The sequence below is a fragment of the Bombina bombina genome, chromosome 10, assembly GCF_027579735.1.
Source record: "Bombina bombina isolate aBomBom1 chromosome 10, aBomBom1.pri, whole genome shotgun sequence".
NCBI classification, from domain to species: Eukaryota; Metazoa; Chordata; class Amphibia; order Anura; family Bombinatoridae; genus Bombina; species Bombina bombina.
The window spans coordinates 57,421,185-57,443,320 of record NC_069508.1 but is presented as its reverse complement, the minus strand read 5'-3'; the positions used below and the strand labels follow the sequence as shown (position 1 = coordinate 57,443,320).

The 22,136-nt window shown below is 38.8% G+C and overlaps 1 protein-coding gene across 2 annotated transcripts in view; it reads right to left on the bottom strand.

The window, feature by feature from the left end:
• The window catches only part of HSD17B7 (hydroxysteroid 17-beta dehydrogenase 7), a 69,924-nt gene extending 48,531 nt beyond the window's left edge, over window positions 1–21,393 (bottom strand). For both annotated transcript variants that reach the window (XM_053694079.1, XM_053694080.1), the window contains exons 1-3: window positions 21,306–21,393; window positions 12,037–12,240; window positions 3,510–3,602 (exon numbers count right to left, since the gene is read on the bottom strand). In XM_053694079.1, the coding sequence (XP_053550054.1) occupies window positions 3,510–3,602; window positions 12,037–12,240; window positions 21,306–21,340 (332 nt within the window). In that variant the 5' untranslated portion in view covers window positions 21,341–21,393. The remainder of the gene's footprint in view (window positions 1–3,509; window positions 3,603–12,036; window positions 12,241–21,305) is intronic.
• Between the last annotated feature and the right edge of the window lie 743 nt (window positions 21,394–22,136).

Sequence of the window (22,136 nt, the reverse complement as noted above, 5' to 3'; positions counted from 1 at the left end):
ATTTCAATATGAATTTAAATTTTTCCACAAAATACAATTTTGTAGAACAATTTTCTTACGATTTTTAATGAGATTAAACAATATCATTTTTTTAGTGCATATTTTAATTTCAATATATCATTTATTTTATACGACTTAAAATTACGAATTTTTGTGAGCCCTATTGTAATATATGCATAGCCTTAAAGCGAAGGTAAAGTTAGCTATATCGCATTATTGCATTACACCGGCCACCCTAAATCAATGGTACTTTCATTCATCAATTTTGTGAATTTTAATTGTAAACTCCATTTTCGCCGTTTTTAATTACCTTTTTTTCAAGCTGTCAATTCAACCCGTGGTTTTTTTTTGTTTTTTTTTACTTGCTGGTCATGTTCTTCCAACAGCCAATTGAAATTCTGGCCGTTAGGCGGCCATCATTCGACGTCATCCCTCTGTTTGACAATCCGCGCACTCCCGTTTTGCACATGCCTGTTGCGATGGTTTGTTGTTTCCTATCAATACGTAGGCTTTGTCTAACACCAGATAAGATTAACGCATGCGCATTGGTGGCCGTTGACGACTGTATGCGCATGCACAGTTCATTTGATCCACGTGAACGCGCCTTTGAGAAACGTATAGAGCGGGTGCGACCGCTCTATAAGTCAGACTGTCAGAAATCTGAAAAAGGCTGATGGGAGGAATCAGTAACAACACGGTAGAGAAATATAAATCTTTTTTATTAGATAAATCGATAATGCTATGTAGAAAAAAAGTTAGCAATTAGATTGTTTAGGATACGAATAATGCAATAATGTTTATATGCAACTTTACCTTCACTTTAATATACATAAAAACAGGGAACATTCCTTTGCTAGAGAAACTGTTCTCAAGGTAAAATCTGCTTTTATAGAATTAAGACAAGGGCTTTCTTAGAAAATCCTACCAGCCCAGAGAGCTTTAGATAATCAGACCCTTAGGGCCCGATGATTAAAAGGTCTCATCTTTATCAAGATTATCTAAGAAATCTCACCAGCACTATGGGATCTCTCAAAGAATTTTAGAAGGTCAAACAGCTTGAGAGCGCTTTATCCAGCTATACAGGTTTTAGATATGAAGGAGAGACAGCTGCAGTACAAAGCCCCAAACGAATTTGAGTGATTTCTAGGTATGTGCATAATTAATTTATCAGATATTCGTTTGTGAACGAATAACAAATATCGCTGTGGGTACCAGCATTTGGCTATTTCCAGTTATATTAGTGTTAAAGTGCAAATCCAAATCTTTGCGTGCTGCGCTTTAACTCTAATAGAGCTAATAAAGGGATATGAGACCCAAATTGTTTCTTTCATGATTCAGATAGAGCATGTAATTCTAAACAACTTTCTAATTTACTCCTATTATTCATTTTTCTTCAATCTTTTGGTATCTTTATTTGAAAAGGCAGGAATCTAAGCACCTGGGTAGCATTTGCTGATTTGGTGGTTACACTGAGCCACCAAATCAGCAAGTGCTACCAAGGTGCTGAACAAAAAAATGGGCCGGCTCCTAAGCTTAGATTCCTGCTTTTTCAAATAAAGATACCAAAAGAACGAAGAAAATGAATAATAGGAGTAAATTAGAAAGTTGTTTAGATTTACATGCTCTATCTGAATCATGAAAGAAACAATTTGGGTTTCATATCCCTTTTATGAGCAAAGTCAGATTTTTGTGTGTTGTATTTTAACCCCTTTGCTACCGGGAATTTCGTACTGGAGAATTTTTAGCATTTTTGGTATCACTCCCATTTTACAGAAAAAGAGCTTTTGTTTTTTTTATTTACCTGTGAAGACGATATATATTTTTAAAGTAGACAACCCGAGGTAATGATCTAGGCCCATTTTGGAATATTTTATGCCACTTATTTAACAGCCGATATGATCATATAAAAAAGAATTGTTAAAGGGACATGAAACCCAATTTTTTTATTTCATGATTCAGATACAGCATGCAATCAACTTTCTAATTTACTCCTATTATCAATATTTCTTTGTTCTCTCGGTATCGTTACTTGAAAACCAGGAAGCCACCAATCAGCAAGTGCTACCCAGGATACTGAACCAAAAATGGTCTCCTTAGCTTACATTCCTGATTTTTCAAATAAAGATACCAAGAGAACGAAGATAAAATGATAATAGGAGTAAATTAGAAAGTTGCTTAAAATTGCATGCTCTATCTTTATCATGAAAGAAAACATTTGGGTCTCATATCCCTTTAACTTTTTCACAACTTTGGGTTTCTGACTGAAATTATTTACACACAACTACCGCAGACATATGACAAATGGTTATAAATGCTTCTCTGGGATCCCCTTTATTCAGAAATAACAGACATGCATGGCCACTGCTTTTTGACAATTAGAATGCCACTAATTGCAGGTGCTCACATTTTGTGAAATTCCTGGCAGTGAAGGGGTTAATCAGTTAGCTTGTAAGGTTCATTTTTGATGCAGAGTAAAGATTAACCTCCAAGCTGACACCTCCCCCGTCCTGATCCCTACCTTATCCCTCCCAAAAAGCTCTCTACCCTCCCTCACCCCCAACTGATCACCATCATCTTATTTACTGGCACAAGGTCTTCCAATATGCAGTTTAGAGCTTTTTTAAATTATCATTATTATTGTCATCACAGTTTAGTGATAACTCCTCAACCCTCCCATCACTCCCCCCAAAAAGCTCTTTAACCCTCCCCTCTCTTACTACTGGTGGCCATCTTAGGTACTGGCAGCTGTCTGCCAGTACCCAGTTTGTTTTTTTAATAATAACTTATTTATTTTGTTTTACTTAGTTTTTTTCCCCTGTAGTGTAGTGGTGCCCCCTACCTCCCCGAAATCATTAATTATGCACCCCCTTCCCCTTTTTTTCTTTAGTGTAGCTTCCCACCCCTTCCTCTACCTTAAAACATTTTTCTGTAGTGTAGAGACCCTCCCCCTCTGTGCCGCCCACCCGCCTCCCGCCAGCACAAGAAGCTGTTCATTACAGAAGATGACACACAGTGTCACTGTCTGTACCAATCAGGCATCTGCCTTCATATGGAACCGGAGCACCGATCATGCAGGCAGATGCCTGGTGCTCAGGAACTCCAGCTCTCGGCTGTAACTTTACAGACGAGATTGCTGTAGCTTCTTGCAGTCCAGAGTATATATATATATATATATATATATATATATATATATATATATATGCGGTACTATAGATCTATTAGTAAAAAAGTGCAAATCCAGATCCTTGTGTGTTGCACTTTAACACTAATATATCCAGTACCGAAAACAGCCGACGGACATATTTTAAATTTGTTTGACAGAAGAATATATAAATATCGAATTTTGCACATATCTAGTGATTTCTCCCCATGCCGAGGGTGTGATCATCAGGAGCATAGTGAGATAGGCCTATGTGAGGATTAGCGTGATGATTTTACGCCATACCTGTGAACTTTAGATAATTGCGAGCAAACACTTTCGTTTACAGATAAGCACTGATAGTCATTACCTGGAGAAAAGGCCTTTAATAAAAGCTTGGAGGCTGATTCGCGGGTTAGGCATTATACCAGCATTTAGGTAGAGAAAGTCAACTCTCTGATACCTGTTAAGGAAAATTCAATAAGATTTGTCAGCATCTTTCTTAAATCAAATCTTGACATTCAATTCATCTTTTTTTTTTTAAAGCAAAAAGTAAAAATAAAGCTCACAAACCTGCGAAATATTAAATTCACTGCATTCCTTTGAAGATTTATTAAACATACAGAGAACCAGAAACTCAAAGACTTCTTAAAGGGACGCAACACCCAAAATTTGTCTTTCATGATTCAGATACAACAAACAATTTTAAACAACTTTCAAATTTACTTCTATTTTCAAACGTACTTCATTTTCTTATTATCCATTGTTGAAAAGCTGGAAGGTCAGGAATGTGCATGTGTCTGCAGCACTATATAACAGCAGTTTTGCAACAATGTTATACATTAGCAAGAGCAATAGATGGCAGCACTATTTCCTGTCATATAATGCTACAGACGTGCACGCTACCTATCTAGATATCTCCTCAACAAAGAATAACAAAAGAACAAAGAAAATTAAGGATAGAAATACATTGGAAAGTTTTTTTTTAAAATTTGTATTTTCTCTCTGAATAATTAAAGAAAAATTTTGGGTCTCATGTCTGTTTAATTACTCAAAGGGACAGTTCTTCAACGGAAAATTATTAACAAGGAAACACTTTTTAACTAACAAGCAGTGATATAAAAACATTGTTTATTAAAGTATTTGAGTGTTCCCGCTATCAACTATCACTTTGTAAAGTTCTTGCAATTCTGAAAATATAAAGACTTAACTTAGTTGACAGCTGTGTTTTAAGCAGATTACCATGGAGTAATTTAACGTAATGAGTGGTCTAATTAGACAAATAAAAGTCTTTGATAAAAAAATAAAAATAACTGACAAATACACAATAAAAATACATTGCAATAGCACTTATGTTTGATTTTGAAATGATCAGTAGAATATTTTCTGGCAAATTTCAAAGTGAATCCAATTTACTCTCCCCTTGTGTCATGTGACAGCCATCAGCCAATCACAAAATGCATATATGAAAAAACTGTGCACTTCTGCACATCTTCAGTAAGAGCCTCAGAAAGTGTGCATATAAAAAGAATGTGCACGGTTTGATAATAGACATATCTTGAAAAGTATTTTTATTTTTAAATTGCTGCTCTGCTTGAATCACGAAACTTTAATTTTGACTTTAGTGGCTCTTTAATTTGGCAGCTTAAAGGGACAGTCAACACCAGATTTTTTGTTACAAAAACTTGGGTGTAAGAGAGGCGCTGTGTAAACAGCTGAGAGAACCAACAATAGCTAAAAAAGATTGAATAAAAATATCTCAATATGTATAATACAATGTATCGTAAAATTAGATATATATCAATATGTATAATAAAAAACCAACATAGAAAGGGATAATATAAACTAGTTTAATAAAAGGCAATAATAAATAACAATAGTAAGTTGTGGCCACAACTAAATAAAATGATGAAGAAAAATTAGCAGCATAGATTTACAATTCACAATTCTAACGCTATTAAGTAACTAGGACGGTTCAGCGATGTAGTATCACTTAGATAAGGTGCAATACTAAGCCTCCTGTAAGTAAATAAGACTGAAATAATTGGCTTGTAATTTCTCCGATAATGTCTGTATGTGATTTAAATCTGGTGAGTTAGTGTATCCTTTGTGAATGAAAGAGTTCCGTTGAAAGTGTGTAGGCAAATTCCTATTGCGTGTACTGAGTTGAGCTCCGTGAGTTGAAGTGAGTGAGAGACAGGGCAATCTGCTGTTCTGCCGTTCTGTGTTAAAGTGCAAGTGATAGATAGTTCTTTGTTAAGTGAACTAGTAGATACGTGAATTTCTTTGAATTAGCTTATTTGCAAAAAAGTGACAAATTTTCTTGTTTGAGAATAGTTTATCAATGTGATAGTTATAAAATGTTCAATGTGAATCTTCAGCTGTATGACAGGCTTATTAGCTGCGCTCCCCGGCCAGCGTATGTGTGTAGATGCGTGGCGGAAGTACTCACAGCTGCTTCACTGTCTGTGACAGCACTGAATCCTTTCTAGTTGCCGTTCGGCTGTTCCGTTGAAAGAATGGACAATGGTCTCCTTGATCTTCCTGGATCCTCCTGGATCTTTCCTGGGTTCTATCGATAGATGATGGGTGACAAATGGAAAGTGTAAACAGACTCCACAGCTAGCTGCGCTCCCCGGCCAGCGTATGTGTGTAGATGCGTGGCGGAAGTACTCACAGCTGCTTCACTGTCTGTGACAGCACTGAATCCTTTCTAGTTGCCGTTTGGCTGTTCCGTTGAAAGAATGGACAATGGTCTCCTTGATCTTCCTGGATCCTCCTGGATCTTTCCTGGGTTCTATCGATAGATGATGGGTGACAAATGGAAAGTGTAAACAGACTCCACAGCTAGCTGCGCTCCCCGGCCAGCGTATGTGTGTAGATGCGTGGCGGAAGTACTCACAGCTGCTTCACTGTCTGTGACAGCACTGAATCCTTTCTAGTTGCCGTTCGGCTGTTCCGTTGAAAGAATGGACAATGGTCTCCTTGATCTTCCTGGATCCTCCTGGATCTTTCCTGGGTTCTATCGATAGATGATGGGTGACAAATGGAAAGTGTAAACAGACTCCACAGCTAGCTGCGCTCCCCGGCCAGCGTATGTGTGTAGATGCGTGGCGGAAGTACTCACAGCTGCTTCACTGTCTGTGACAGCACTGAATCCTTTCTAGTTGCCGTTCGGCTGTTCCGTTGAAAGAATGGACAATGGTCTCCTTGATCTTCCTGGATCCTCCTGGATCTTTCCTGGGTTCTATCGATAGATGATGGGTGACAAATGGAAAGTGTAAACAGACTCCACAGCTAGCTGCGCTCCCCGGCCAGCGTATGTGTGTAGATGCGTGGCGGAAGTACTCACAGCTGCTTCACTGTCTGTGACAGCACTGAATCCTTTCTAGTTGCCGTTCGGCTGTTCCGTTGAAAGAATGGACAATGGTCTCCTTGATCTTCCTGGATCCTCCTGGATCTTTCCTGGGTTCTATCGATAGATGATGGGTGACAAATGGAAAGTGTAAACAGACTCCACAGCTAGCTGCGCTCCCCGGCCAGCGTATGTGTGTAGATGCGTGGCGGAAGTACTCACAGCTGCTTCACTGTCTGTGACAGCACTGAATCCTTTCTAGTTGCCGTTCGGCTGTTCCGTTGAAAGAATGGACAATGGTCTCCTTGATCTTCCTGGATCCTCCTGGATCTTTCCTGGGTTCTATCGATAGATGATGGGTGACAAATGGAAAGTGTAAACAGACTCCACAGCTAGCTGCGCTCCCCGGCCAGCGTATGTGTGTAGATGCGTGGCGGAAGTACTCACAGCTGCTTCACTGTCTGTGACAGCACTGAATCCTTTCTAGTTGCCGTTCGGCTGTTCCGTTGAAAGAATGGACAATGGTCTCCTTGATCTTCCTGGATCCTCCTGGATCTTTCCTGGGTTCTATCGATAGATGATGGGTGACAAATGGAAAGTGTAAACAGACTCCACAGCTAGCTGCGCTCCCCGGCCAGCGTATGTGTGTAGATGCGTGGCGGAAGTACTCACAGCTGCTTCACTGTCTGTGACAGCACTGAATCCTTTCTAGTTGCCGTTCGGCTGTTCCGTTGAAAGAATGGACAATGGTCTCCTTGATCTTCCTGGATCCTCCTGGATCTTTCCTGGGTTCTATCGATAGATGATGGGTGACAAATGGAAAGTGTAAACAGACTCCACAGCTAGCTGTGGAGTCTGTTTACACTTTCCATTTGTCACCCATCATCTATCGATAGAACCCAGGAAAGATCCAGGAGGATCCAGGAAGATCAAGGAGACCATTGTCCATTCTTTCAACGGAACAGCCGAACGGCAACTAGAAAGGATTCAGTGCTGTCACAGACAGTGAAGCAGCTGTGAGTACTTCCGCCACGCATCTACACACATACGCTGGCCGGGGAGCGCAGCTAGCTGTGGAGTCTGTTTACACTTTCCATTTGTCACCCATCATCTATCGATAGAACCCAGGAAAGATCCAGGAGGATCCAGGAAGATCAAGGAGACCATTGTCCATTCTTTCAACGGAACAGCCGAACGGCAACTAGAAAGGATTCAGTGCTGTCACAGACAGTGAAGCAGCTGTGAGTACTTCCGCCACGCATCTACACACATACGCTGGCCGGGGAGCGCAGCTAGCTGTGGAGTCTGTTTACACTTTCCATTTGTCACCCATCATCTATCGATAGAACCCAGGAAAGATCCAGGAGGATCCAGGAAGATCAAGGAGACCATTGTCCATTCTTTCAACGGAACAGCCGAACGGCAACTAGAAAGGATTCAGTGCTGTCACAGACAGTGAAGCAGCTGTGAGTACTTCCGCCACGCATCTACACACATACGCTGGCCGGGGAGCGCAGCTAGCTGTGGAGTCTGTTTACACTTTCCATTTGTCACCCATCATCTATCGATAGAACCCAGGAAAGATCCAGGAAGATCAAGGAGACCATTGTCCATTCTTTCAACGGAACAGCCGAACGGCAACTAGAAAGGATTCAGTGCTGTCACAGACAGTGAAGCAGTTGTGAGTACTTCCGCCACGCATCTACACACATACGCTGGCCGGGGAGCGCAGCTAATAAGCCTGTCATACAGCTGAAGATTCACATTGAACATTTTATAACTATCACATTGATAAACTATTCTCAAACAAGAAAATTTGTCACTTTTTTGCAAATAAGCTAATTCAAAGAAATTCACGTATCTACTAGTTCACTTAACAAAGAACTATCTATCACTTGCACTTTAACACAGAACGGCAGAACAGCAGATTGCCCTGTCTCTCACTCACTTCAACTCAAGGAGCTCAACTCAGTACACGCAATAGGAATTTGCCTACACACTTTCAACGGGACTCTTTCATTCACAAAGGATACCCTAACTCACCAGATTTAAATCACATACGGACATTATCGGAGAAATTACAAGCCAATTATTTCAGTCTTATTTACTTACAGGAGGCTTAGTATTGCACCTTATCTAAGTGATACTACATCGCTGAACCGTCCTAGTTACTTAATAGCATTAGAATTGTGAATTGTAAATCTATGCTGCTAATTTTTCTTCATCATTTTATTTAGTTGTGGCCACAACTTACTATTGTTATTTATTATTGCCTTTTATTAAACTAGTTTATATTATCCCTTTCTATGTTGTTTTTTTATTATACATATTGATATATATCTAATTTTACAATACATTGTATTATACATATTGAGATATTTTTATTCAATCTTTTTTTAGCTATTGTTGGTTCTCTCAGCTGTTTACACAGCGCCTCTCTTACACCCAAGTTTTTGTTTCCTTTATTGGACTGAGTAGGGAGATATCAGTCTTATTTAGAGAGGCTAAGAGGGTTAGACTTAGTCCAGACTCTTGTTTTTTGATTACCAGATTTTTTGTTGTTTTAAAAGATAGATAATCCCTTAATTACCAATTCCCCAGTTTTGCATAACCAACAAAGTTATAATAATACACGTTTTACCTCTGTAATTACCTTGTATCTAAGCCTCAGCAGACTGACCCCTTATTTCAGTTCTTTTGACAGACTTGCATTTTAGCCAATCAGAGCTGTCTCCATGGTAAATTCACGTGCATGAGCTCAATGTTATCTATATGAAACATGTGAACTAATGTCCTCTAGTGGCGAAAAACTATCAAAATGCCTTTAGATTAGAGGCGGCCTTCAAGGTCTAAAAAATTAGCATATGAACCTCCTAGGTTTAGCTTTCAACTAAGAATACCAAGAGAACAAAGCAAAATTGGTGATAAAAGTAAATTGGAAAGTTGTTTAAAATTACATGCCCTATTTAAATCATGAAAGTTTTTTTTGGACTTGACTGTCCCTTTAATTTCACTCATTAAAGGGTTGTTAAAGTCATTCTTAATATATGCATAGTATGTCTGCTTTTGAGTACTGCGTCACATTAGATATGCATTCAAAATATAGGTTTTACATACTTTTAAAAAATGTATTTGTTTTACCAAAATTTTTGCAAATTCTCGAAAGCCCAGGGACATAGCCGCTAAAAATCATCTTGAGCTTGTTTAATTAGCCTTTTTGCTGTGGCTAATTAGGACCAAATATATGAGTTTCCGCTTTGATCTCTGTGTAGAATGTAGTGGGGACAGGTAAACTGCAGCACTTTTTTATCAAACGAATAATGAAAATGGCCGCCGCCAGCGGCATTTGGCTCTTTTCAGGGCCGGAATTCTTCTTGTGAAAGTGCAACACAGAGAGATCTGGATTTGCACAAATCTTTGCGTGTTGCCTTTTCACAAGAAGAAATCCCACTCTGAAAAGAGACGAATGATGCTGAGGGCGGCCATTTTCGGCATTCGTTTGCTAATGAAGTACACAAATGCACCTACTTTTTATTATGCATCATGGTATAATACATCAATATGAAGGTATTCCCAGACTCCAAAAGTATTTGAATCATGTTTTCCCTTTTAGATTTTCATTTGCAAAGGAGTAACACTTAACTAATCAATCAATTAACAAAACAGTTATCAACGAAAATTAGTTGATTCATTGTTCATTTGTTAAAGGAACAGTCAAGTCCAAAATAAACTTTAATGATTTAAATAGGGAATGTAATTTTAAACAACTTCCCAATTTACTTTTATCACCAATTTTGTTTTGTTCTCTTGGTATTAGTTGAAAGCTAAACCTAGGAGGTTCATATGCTAATTTCTTAGACTTTGAAGACTTACTTCTAATCTAAATGCATTTTGCCAACTAGAGGGCATTAGTTCATGTGTTTCATATAGATAACATTGAGCTCATGCACGTGAATTTACCTAGGAGTCAGCACTAATTGGCTAAAATGCAAGTCTGTCAAAAGAACTGAAATAAGGGGGCAGTCTGCTGAGGCTTAGATAAAAGGTAATTACAGAGGTAAAACGTGTATTTCTATAACAGTGTTGGTTATGCAAAACCGGGGAATGGGTAATAAAGGGATTATCTTTCTTTTTAAAAAACAAAAATTCTGGTGTTGACTGTCCCTTTAAAATGCTAATCAATTGTGCATTTTTTATATTTGATTATCACTTTAACAAATTAACTCATTTTTGTTGACCTACTAATTAGTTAATTAGTTGATTAGTCAAATGAACATGAAGCCCAACATTTTTCTTTCATGATTCAGGCAAAGCATGCAATTGCAAAAAACTTTCAAATGTACTTTTATTATCTAATTTGGTTCTTCTACTTGGTATTTTTTTTATTTAAAAAAAAAGCATACCTAGGTATCCTAAGGAGCAGCAGTGCATTACTGTGAGCTAGCTGAGCACATCAGGTAAGCCAACAACAAGAGGCATATACATGCAGCCACCAATCAGCAGCTAGCTCCCAGTAGTGCATTGCTGTCCCTTAGCTTGCCTAGGTATGCATTTCAACAAACATTATGAAGAGAGCAAAGCAAATTAGATAACAGAAGTAAAATGGAAAGTCTGAATAAAGTTTAAATTTTGACTTTCCTTTAACCACTTAAAGGGACAGTCTAGGCCAAAATAAACTTTCATGCTTCAGATAGAGCATGTCATTTTAAACAATTTTCCAATTTACTTTTATCACCAAATTTGCTTTGTTCTCTTGGTATTCTTAGTTGAAAGCTTAACCTAGGAAGTTCATATGCTAATTTCTTAGACCTTGAAGGCCACCTCATTTCAGAATGCATTTTAACGGTTTTTCACCACTAGAAGGTGTTAGTTCATGTGTTTCATATAGATAACACTGTACTTGTGCACGTGAAGTTATCTGGGAGTAGGCACTGATTGGCTAGACTGCAAGTCTGTCAAAAGAACTGAAATAAAGGGGCAGTTTGCAGAGGCTTAGATACAAGATAATCACAGAGGTTAAAAGTATATTAATATAACTGTGTTGGTTATGCAAAACTGGGGAATGGGTAATAAAGGGATTATCTATCTATTATCTTATCTTTTAAAACAATACAAATTCTGGTGTAGATGGTCCCTTTAATGCCGTTCGGACGTTCCATATCATCCTAAAAGCAATGGGCTTAAACTCCTTTAGGACGGCATGGAACGTCCTAACTTTTGTGAAGTCCGGCTCTATTATAAAATTAAACAGTGGCTGATCTGAATAAGGTACGTGCATAGCAACACAAGCAATTCCCCAAGAGCCAATCAGCACCGTTTGAAAAGCACATGATCGCAGTGAGGCCTGCAGGAGGGAGATTGTTATAGCGCGGTCTTGCTCCCAGCAACGAGACCCGTGCTATTACAGGCAAAAACCCCTTAAGGACCAGCGACGTATAGGGTACATCATGGTCATTAATCGGTTAAACTAAATGTAGACAGTTTAGGATACTTTGTAATGTATATTCTCTAACATTGTGCAGCTACAGCACATTTTACTTACCTTTCTTTTAACTCTTTTGCTGCCTGTATTACTGACTTTAAGTTACCTACATCAACTCTCAAGATACTGATATCAGCTGATGGGTGAGAGGAGAGGAGGGCAAAGCGGGCTGCTTCGGCCCGCTGCATATTTCTGCAAGCCAAGCATAGGCGAATCTGGTCATCTTCAGATAGGAGTCTCTCACAGAGAGCCAAACCAATGCCACTATTAGAAAAGAATAGAATAATTCAGTTTATATAGTATACAACATTCTAAGCATGTCCGAAAAATAAGATTTCTTTACGAAAAACTGCTAAGGTAGCATGAAGCCTCCTTTTTTATTCATTAATTTTCTCAGGGTCCCCAAATTCACAACCAATCCAATCAATGAATTATACAGGGTTTTACAAAGGCAAGAGTGGCTCACAAACTGAGAGATCGAATAATAGCACACGTAAGAAGTATAGAACTAGAAAAAGAAGACTTTACAACAGTGGTATCAAGCTCATTGTATCCGGGGGCCCTTGGCCAAGTGTTCTTATCCCATGGGGGCCACTTGAAAAGAGTGAGTGCTCTGGAACTGGATATACTAGAAACTGGAAGTGACATTTACCCAAGTAGTAGTGCATGGTAGAAGCTGTAGCCCACACTAGACTTACACAGTGCATATTTATCTTGTGAGTGCCAAGTGAAGTGATCATTCTGGAACTGAATAAAAAGTTACATTTATCCAAGCAGTCAGAGGCGTAACTAGAAACAACAGGGCTTAGGTGCAAGAATCTAAGAAGGTGGGCCCCCACCCTCAGGGGCCCAGTCGCAGTTGCGGTTTGGCACCCCCTGTAGTTTTGCCCCTGCAAGTAGTGCATGATGGGAGTCTACACTGGACAATGCATTCTTGACTTTATATTTATCTTGTAAGTGCCTATATAGAACATCAACTTGTTACACCTCTTAGAACCCTAAACAAAATTGATGGGGCCAAATGAATAACTTACCTAATAAACAAGGGAGGGCCAGACTAAACTATCTTGAGGGCCACATACGGCCCCAGGGCAGGTACTTTGAGATCACTGCTTTACAAGCATTTTAAAGAAAAAGGGTAACCCCAAGGAGATGCTTTTTTGTTGAATTAAGAAAATAATAAAAAGATGCTGGGGGGGGGAAGTATTGAGAAACAAAATTGCTCCACCAAGAAGCAGAACTTATTTATAAGTTTGGACCCTTTATCCAAAGGGTCTAAACAGGGAATTAGACCTTAGTTTTATAATTAAAGCATTTAAATCCGAACAGCCAAATGTTATGATTGAAATTCTAGAAGTTTTTTTATATAGATGATAGAGAGATTTGGTGTGATTGTAAGTATGGGATGTTTGTTTATATACTGTATTATTATTTAATAATGGTGTTAATAAAGTGGTGTATGTCCCTTATGTCCATTTTGAGCTTATCTTAGTTTTTCCAAATATATAATTCTATTTTTAGGGAGTATTAGTATTGAATGTGGAGTAGAGATAATGGTGTTTACACATAAAGTTATAAGATGCTATATGTAGGACAAGAAGGAAAAAAGCAAAATGTTTGAGAGACCCTTTTTTATGAACACGGTGGAGAATAAAATGACATGAAGAGAAAATATAGGCCAAATTGGAATAAGAAAAGAAGGGGTTAATACAATTAATCCGAAGAGGTGGACCTTTGAGAGAAATAAAAGGAAGGAGTGTAGATCGGATCAAGCATCTTGACAAAGGCTGTATAGCCGAAACGCATAATTGCTTGATCTAGAACCAATAAATGCTGTCAGTGGGGCTATGAAGGGAGGAGGTTTGTTTATTTACTTCCAGATGGAGCGCCTGATTGGAGACAAAGTGTGCATGTACATTACAGAGAGAAGTATATGCTCATAGCTCATAAGTTGCTGCTGATGTGTTCTATTTGGCATTAAAATACATTTGGAAAACAGTGCACTGTCTATGGACACAACACAGCTCATGGGTTGGATATGAGTAGATAACGTGATACGTGACTAAGACGGGATTAGAAAGAAACGCTGAATAGAGACTGCAAAACAGACTGAGGAGGTTTAAGGTATCTTTTGAATCTATCTTAAAGGAACATAATACAGATATGCTAAATCACTTGAAACTGATGCAGTATAACTGTAAAAAGCTGACGGGAAAATATCATCTGAGCATCTCTATGTAAAAAATGGAAGATATTTTACCTCACAATCTCCTCAGCTCAGCACAGTAAGTTCTGTGTAAAAAGTTATACTCAGCTGCTGCCCAACTGCAGGTAAAAAAAAAAAAAAAAAATGAAGAAATGAACAGCAGCCAATCAGCATCAACAGTGCTTAGGTCATGAACTATTTTACTGTGATCTCATGAGAGTTGACTTAACTATCATGAGATTTCATTGTAAACTTCCTTACACTGAATAGGGAAATAACATTAGTGTGCACGAACGCTTGCTCCTTCCGCTGTCCCGGGACAGACATACTGATTTGCTGCTTAGAAGTCCTTTACAATGGGATGTGGCTACTGAGAAACTTTTGAGGTAAAATATCTTTCTTTTTTACATAGAGATGTTCAGGTGATATTTTCAAGTCAGCTTTTTACAGCTATACTGCATCACTTTCAAGTGTTTAAACATTTGGGTATTATGGCCCTTTAACCATAATTCCCCTTTGTTGATACATTTATGAAAAGCAACATTGTGCCCTTTACCTATTGGAAAAAGGGTGAAAGATATATTGAACATACAAACTAATCTCTTATACTGGTTGTTTCCTATGGACTGTTTGTTCCACATCTAATTACGGATCAAATAGTTGAAAATACAGCTGGAGTTTTCAGGCTTTATGGTTACACACAGAGCTCTGTGATTATACCATTTTAACCCCTTAACGACCAAGGACGTACGCCACACGTCCTCAAAAAAAATACAGTTAATGACCGAGGACGTGTGGCGTACGTCCTTGATCTGGAAAACAGCTGGAAGCGATCCTGCTCGCTTCCAGTTGCTTTCCGGTTATTGCAGTGATGCCTCGATATTGAGGCATCCTGCAATAACCTTTTTTAGCAATCCGGTGCAGAGAGAGCCACTCTGTGGCCCTCTCTGCACCGGACATCACCGGCTAAATCCGTTGGTGGGTGGGAGCCGGTTCGGGAGGCGGCCATCGATGGCCCTGATGATGTGTAGGGGGGCGGGATCGTGGGCGGGGGTGATCGGAGGTGCGCACGAGCGCGCACGCACGGGAGGGCAGGGGCGGGCGCGTGCACGGGGAGGGAGCTGGTGGGAACCGCTACACTACAGAAAAATTATGTATTAAAAGTTTTAAAAAGTTGTTTTATTTATATAAAAATACATTAGTCAGGGGGTGGGGGATTGGTCTGTGGGGGGGGGGAAGCTACACTACAGAAAAAGAACATAACAATAAAAAAAAAACATTTCTCTTGCAAACTGGGTACTGGCAGACAGCTGCCAATACCCAAGATGGCCCCCAATAAGGCAGAGGGGGGGTTAGAGAGCTGTTTTGGGGGGGATCAGGGAGGTTGGGGGCTAAGGGGGGATCCTACAAAGTAGCATATATAAATATGCTAAAAATGTATTTTATTTAAAAAAAAAAACAAAAAACTTTTATTTTAATACTGGCAGACTTTCTGCCAGTACTTAAGATGGCGGGGACAATTGTGGGGTGGGGGAGGGAAGGGAGCTGTTTGGGAGGGATCAGGGGGTCTGATGTGTCAGGTGGGAGGCTGATCTCTACACTAAAGCTAAAATTAACCCTGCAAGCTCCCTACAAACTACCTAATTAACCCCTTCACTGCTAGCCATAATACACGTGTGATGCGCAGCAGCACTTAGCGGCCTTCTAATTACCAAAAAGCAACGCCAAAGTCATATATGTCTGCTATTTCTGAACAAAGGGGATCCCAGAGAAGCATTTACAACCATTTGTGCCATAATTGCACATGCTGTTTGTAAATAATTTCAGTGAGAAACCTAAAATTGTGAAAAATGTAGCGTTTTTTTTAATTTGATTGCATTTGGCGGTGAAATGGTGGCATGAAATATACCAAAATGGGCCTAGATCAATACTTGGGGTTGTCTACTACACTACACTAAAGCTAAAATTAACCCTAGAAGCTCCCTACATGCTCCCTAATTAACCCCTTCAATGCTGGGCATAATACACGTGTGGTGCGCAGTCGCATTTAGCAGCCTTCTAATTAGTAAAAAGCAAAACCAAAGCCATATATGTCTGCTATTTATGAACAAAGGGGATCCCAGAGAAGCATTTACAACCATGTGTGCTATAATTGCATAAGTTTTTTGTAAATAATTTCAGTGAGAAACCTAAAGTTTGTGAAAAAAATTGTGAAAAAGTGAACAATTTTTTTTATTTGATCGCATTTGGCGGTGAAATGGTGGCATGAAATATACCAAAATGGGCCTAGATCAATACTTTGGGATGTCTTCTAAAAAAAAAATATATACATGTCAATGGATATTCAGGGATTCCTGAAAGATATCAGTGTCCCAATGTAACTAGCGCTAATTTAAAAAAAAAAGTGGTTTGGAAATAGCAAAGTGCTACTTGTATTTATGGTCCTATAACTTGCAAAAAAAGCAAAGAACATGTAAACATTGGGTATTTCTAAACTCAGGACAAAATTTAGAAACTATTTAGCATATGTTTTTTTTGGTGGTTGTAGATGTATAACAGATTTTGGGGGTCAAAGTTAGAAAAAGTGTGTTTTTTTTCCATTTTTTCCTCATATTTTATAAAAAATGTTATAGTAAATTATAAGATATGATGAAAATAATGGTATATTTTGAAAGTCCATTTAATGGCGAGAAAAACGGTATATAATATGTGTGGGTACATTAAATGAGTAAGGGGAAAATTACAGCTAAACACAAACACCGCAGAAATGTAAAAATAGCCTTGGTCCCAAACGGACAGAAAATGGAAAAGTGCTGTGGTCATTAAGGGGTTAAAGAAAGGTTTGTATGGTATAAATGGAGTTAAATGTATGATTTTATGATTATTAAGCTAAGTGCAAAATTGTTGATTGTAGACAACACCAGTGTCACATTAGACCTAGATTTTATCAAGTTTTTTTTTCCTATTAGGAATTTTTTTTTGTCTATGTACATAACTATTAAATTTGTTATTTGATAATTTCTCAGTTGATCTTCGGGGTCACATATTTTATTGTATTTTACTTTATAAAGGAATACATATAAGGTATCCATACCTGCATTTTATTTGTGCTAACTTTCACTTTGTAACCTTACCTAAATATATTTGATAATTAAAGGGCCATAATACCCAAATGTTTAAACACTTGAAAGTGATGCAGTATAGCTGTAAAAAGCCGACTAGAAAATATCACCTGAACATCTCTATGTAAAAAAGAAAGATATTTAACCTCAAAAGTTTCTCAGTAGCCACATCCCATTGTAAAGGACTTCTAAGCAGCAAATCAGTATGTCTGTCCCAGGACAGCGGAAGGAGCGAGCTTTTGTGCACACTCATGTTATTTCCCTATTCAGTTTAAGGAAGTTTACAATGAAATTTTATGATAGTTAAGTGAAATCTCATGAGATCACAGTAAAAGAGTTCATGACCTCAGCACTGTTGATGCTGATTGGCTGCTGTTCATTTCTTCATTTTTTTTTTTTTTTACCTGCAGCTGAGCAGCAGCTGAGTATAACTTTTTACACAGAACTTACTCCGCTGAGCTGAAGAAATTGTGAGGTAAAATATCTTCCTTTTTTACATAGAGATGCTCAGGTGATATTTTCCGGTCAGCTTTTTACAGTTATACTGCATCAGTTTCAAGAGATTTAGCATATGAGTATTATGTCCCTTTAATTTTACTAATACATTTTGAAGTTGATTTTCTATTAAGTGCTGAAGTCCCTGTCTTTACTCAGTAGGGTATTTTGTTCCCTACAGGGGGGTCTCTAACCTTACTTTTTGAGGCTTGAATTAGAATAAATAATAGAATAAAGACAAGAAAGGAAAGGCAGGCTGGGACAGGCTTTAAGGGCCCTGCTCCCTAGAGAGCTTACAGAAAATGCTTCCATCTCTCATTCCCCCTTCAACAGCACTCAGACCTCCTCCAAATTAATGCACATGAATGGAAATGTCCTCTACTCCAGGTCTAGTAAAACAATTTCAGCAAAGGGGTAAGAATATAACTTTTTATAATTAAAGGGACATAAAACCCCAAAATTTTCTTTCATGATTGAGAAATAAATTGGAAAGTTGTTTAAAATGTTATGCTCTATTATCAAATCTATTGTTAAAAAGAAGTAAGGTTAGTTCAGGAGTGTGCAAGTGTCTGCAGCATTATATTATATACATAAGCAAGAGCACTATTTCCTGTAATGTAGTGCTGCAGGCGTGCACGCTACCTGTCTAGATATCTCTTCAACAAAGAATAACATGGGAACAAAGCAAATTTGATAATAGAAGTAAAGTCAAAACTTTCTTAAAATTGTATTATCTATCTTAATCATGTAAGAAAGATTTGGGGTTTCATGTCCCTTTAACATGATGCAAAAAAAAAAGTTATTAGCCTTTTATCTATTCCACTAGCACTCCTGTTCCAGGTATACATCTTCCCCTCAATTGTAAAGAAGATTTACCTATTTCAATAAAACTGCACCTACATCTATTCTGCTTACAAACATGCAGATCTCTAACGCACACTGGTTTTCAAACTAGGCTTCCCCAAATGGCCAGATTTTCAGGATTACCTTGGACGAAAGCAGATAAAATAACCATGTCTACTAATCAGCTGATTATTTTACCTCTGCTCCAGTTCAGATATCCTCAAAATGTGGCCTAAGGACAGGTTTGAAAACAAGTGCTCTACACTGACACCTAAATCAATTCTCTCTGTCTGCTACCCACACTCATAGATTTCCTATATTTACCCCACTCAAAAGCAGCCATCATCCACTGACATACACAGCAACTCTCTCTCTGTCATTCACTCACATTGTAAATCAATTTTACCCATTGCATTCAAACTACACGTTTATCTGTGTTCTGCTTACATCAGTCAGATCTCATAGCCCACCCCCCACTAATAACTCACTATACCATTCACAGACACCTGCACTCATAAAGATTGCAGATCTCCCACTCGTAATGCTCACTACACCAGTCAATGGCATTAACAGCAATCCTCTCTTTCTGCATTCCAGTGACAAAATCAACCACTCCATTATGAAGGAAGTTTACCAATTGCATTCAGACTACACCTAAATCTGTTCCTCTTCCACTCACAAACTCTGTATTCTACCGATAGGCACACTACTGACACACCTACACCAATTTTCTCTCTTCCACTAACAATTATGCAGATCCCACACTACACCATCCACAACAGCATAATGACTTCCACTCAAACTACTGACACACCTACACCAATTTTCCCTCTGTTTACCAATTGCATTCAGACTATACCTAAATCTGTTCCTCTTCCACTCACAAACTCTGTATTCTACCGATAGGCACACTACTGACACACCTACACCAATTTTCTCTCTTCCACTAACAATTATGCAGATCCCACACTACACCATCCACAACAGCATAATGACTTCCACTCAAACTACTGACACACCTACACCATTTTTCCCTGTGTTTACCAATTGCATTCAGACTATACCTAAATCTGTTCCTCTTCCACTCACAAACTCTCTATTCTACCGATAGGCACACTACTGACACACCTACACCAATTTTCTCTCTTCCACTAACAATTATGCAGATCCCACACTACACCATCCACAACAGCATAATGACTTCCACTCAAACTACTGACACACCTGCACCATTTTTCCTCTTCCTTCCACCCACATTCATGTAGATCCTACACTACACTATCCACTGACACCTACAACAATATTCTACCTTCCACTAACACAACTACACCAACACTCCCTCTTCCTTCCACTCAAATTCATGCAGATCTCACACTGACACCTACTTTTCCTCTGCCTTCCACTCACACTAAATCAGATACATAAATCATTACTCACTAATCTCACTGTACCCTCAATTGACACATACAACTCTCCCTCTGCCTTTCACCAATCAATGGCATTTACAGCAATCCTCTCTTTCTGCATTCCAGTCACAAAATCGACCACTCAATTATGAAGGAAGTTTACCAATTGCATTCAGACTACGCCTAAATCTGTTCCTCTTACACTCAGATCCCGAACCTGTCCACTCACAAACTCTCTATTCTACGGACAGACACACTACTGAAACTGCTACATCAACTTTCCCTATTCTATTCACATTCATGCAGATTCTTCACTACACCATCTTCAACAACATAATGCCTTCACCAACTTTCCCTCTTACACTCACATTCATGCAGATCCCACACTACACCATCCACAACATAATGCCTTCACCAACTTTCCCTCTTACACTCACATTCATGCAGATCCCACACTACACCATCCACAACATAATGCCTTCCATTTAAACTACTGACACACCTACACCAATTTTCCCTCTTCCTTCCACTCAAATTCATGCAGATCCCACACTACACCATCCACTGACAACTACAGAAATATTCTGCCTTCCACTAAAACATTAAAGCAGATACATAAATCATTACTCGCTAATCTCACTGTATCATCCACTGACACATACAACTCTAATTCTGCCTTCCACTCACACTAATGCAGATACATAAATCATTACTCACTAATCTCACTGAACCATCCACTAAGACAGACAACTCTCCATCTGCCTTCCACTCACACTAAAGCAGATACATAAATCATTACTCACTAATCTCACTGTACCATCCACTAACAGATACAACTCTACCTCTGCCTTCCACTCACACCAAAACAGATACATAAACCCTTACTTACTAATCTCACTGTACCCTCCACTGACACATACAACTCTACCTCTGCCTTCCAGTCACACTAAAGTAGATACATAAACCCTTACTTACTAATCTCACTGTACCATCCACTAACACAAGCAACTCTTTCTCTGCCTTCCACTCACACTAAAGCAGATACATAATTCATTACTCACTATTCTCACTGTACCATCCACTAACACAAGCAACTCTTACTCTGCCTTCCACTCACGCAGATCACATACCTTATTCACTCACACAACACTACTACATCAAATAAATTACACTCACTTCAGCACTGCTTCTATTCACAAACATGCAGCAGCTGCTCATTCTTCCCTCTAGCATTCTCCATAGCTTCCTATCCCTCACCTGTTGGCCCCGGTAACAACCACCACCTTCCGCATCTCTAACAGGTGTGAGAATGTGCTGCAGTAGCTGTCAATGAGAACTACATACACTGACACTCAACCAAAGGAACGGGGAAAATGGGGGCGTGGCTAACCAATAAGAGGGTTGAGCCATCAATACAATAATACGCTTTTGCGGCCGCGATCAGCACTAGAGGCGGGGCTTTGTAATAAGATAGGCGGGGATTTGTAAAAAAGATAGGCGGGGCAAAGAGCATGACTGCCAACAGCAAAGAGAGGATAACATAAGTGCGTCAGCGGTGGGCGGGAACACGACAAGCGCTGCTTTTAGGAAGACAACATCAGTGAGGTGAGAATGGGCCGATGGGAGGTCCGTGTATGCTGACTGTCAATCATTGTCTGGTGTACAGGAGCTCGGATGGGACAAACTCATTTAGCGAAAGCTAACCGGATGCTGATATCAATGATGATTATATACAGCTGTTGCGCCATGCGAGTGTGACACACTATTGAGATTACCATACTAGTATCGTCACTCTGTATAATGGGGGAAAAAAATCAGCTATATATATTTTACATTTGTCGTATTTCAACATATGGGTTCTGTCCCTTTATAGAAATCTTGTAAAACAAAAACAAAATAGATTTTTTTTGTATTTAACTTTTTATTTAAAAGTGCTGTAAATTCTATCACATCATTTTGAAATGTAAAATGGGTTTTCTATTTATAAATATGGAACGGTGTAAAAGCCGGAACGGAACAGGCCTTTTATGTAGGAAATTGATTTAAAATATAATGGGATGTGTTAGAGACTCTTGAGAACAATTTTAG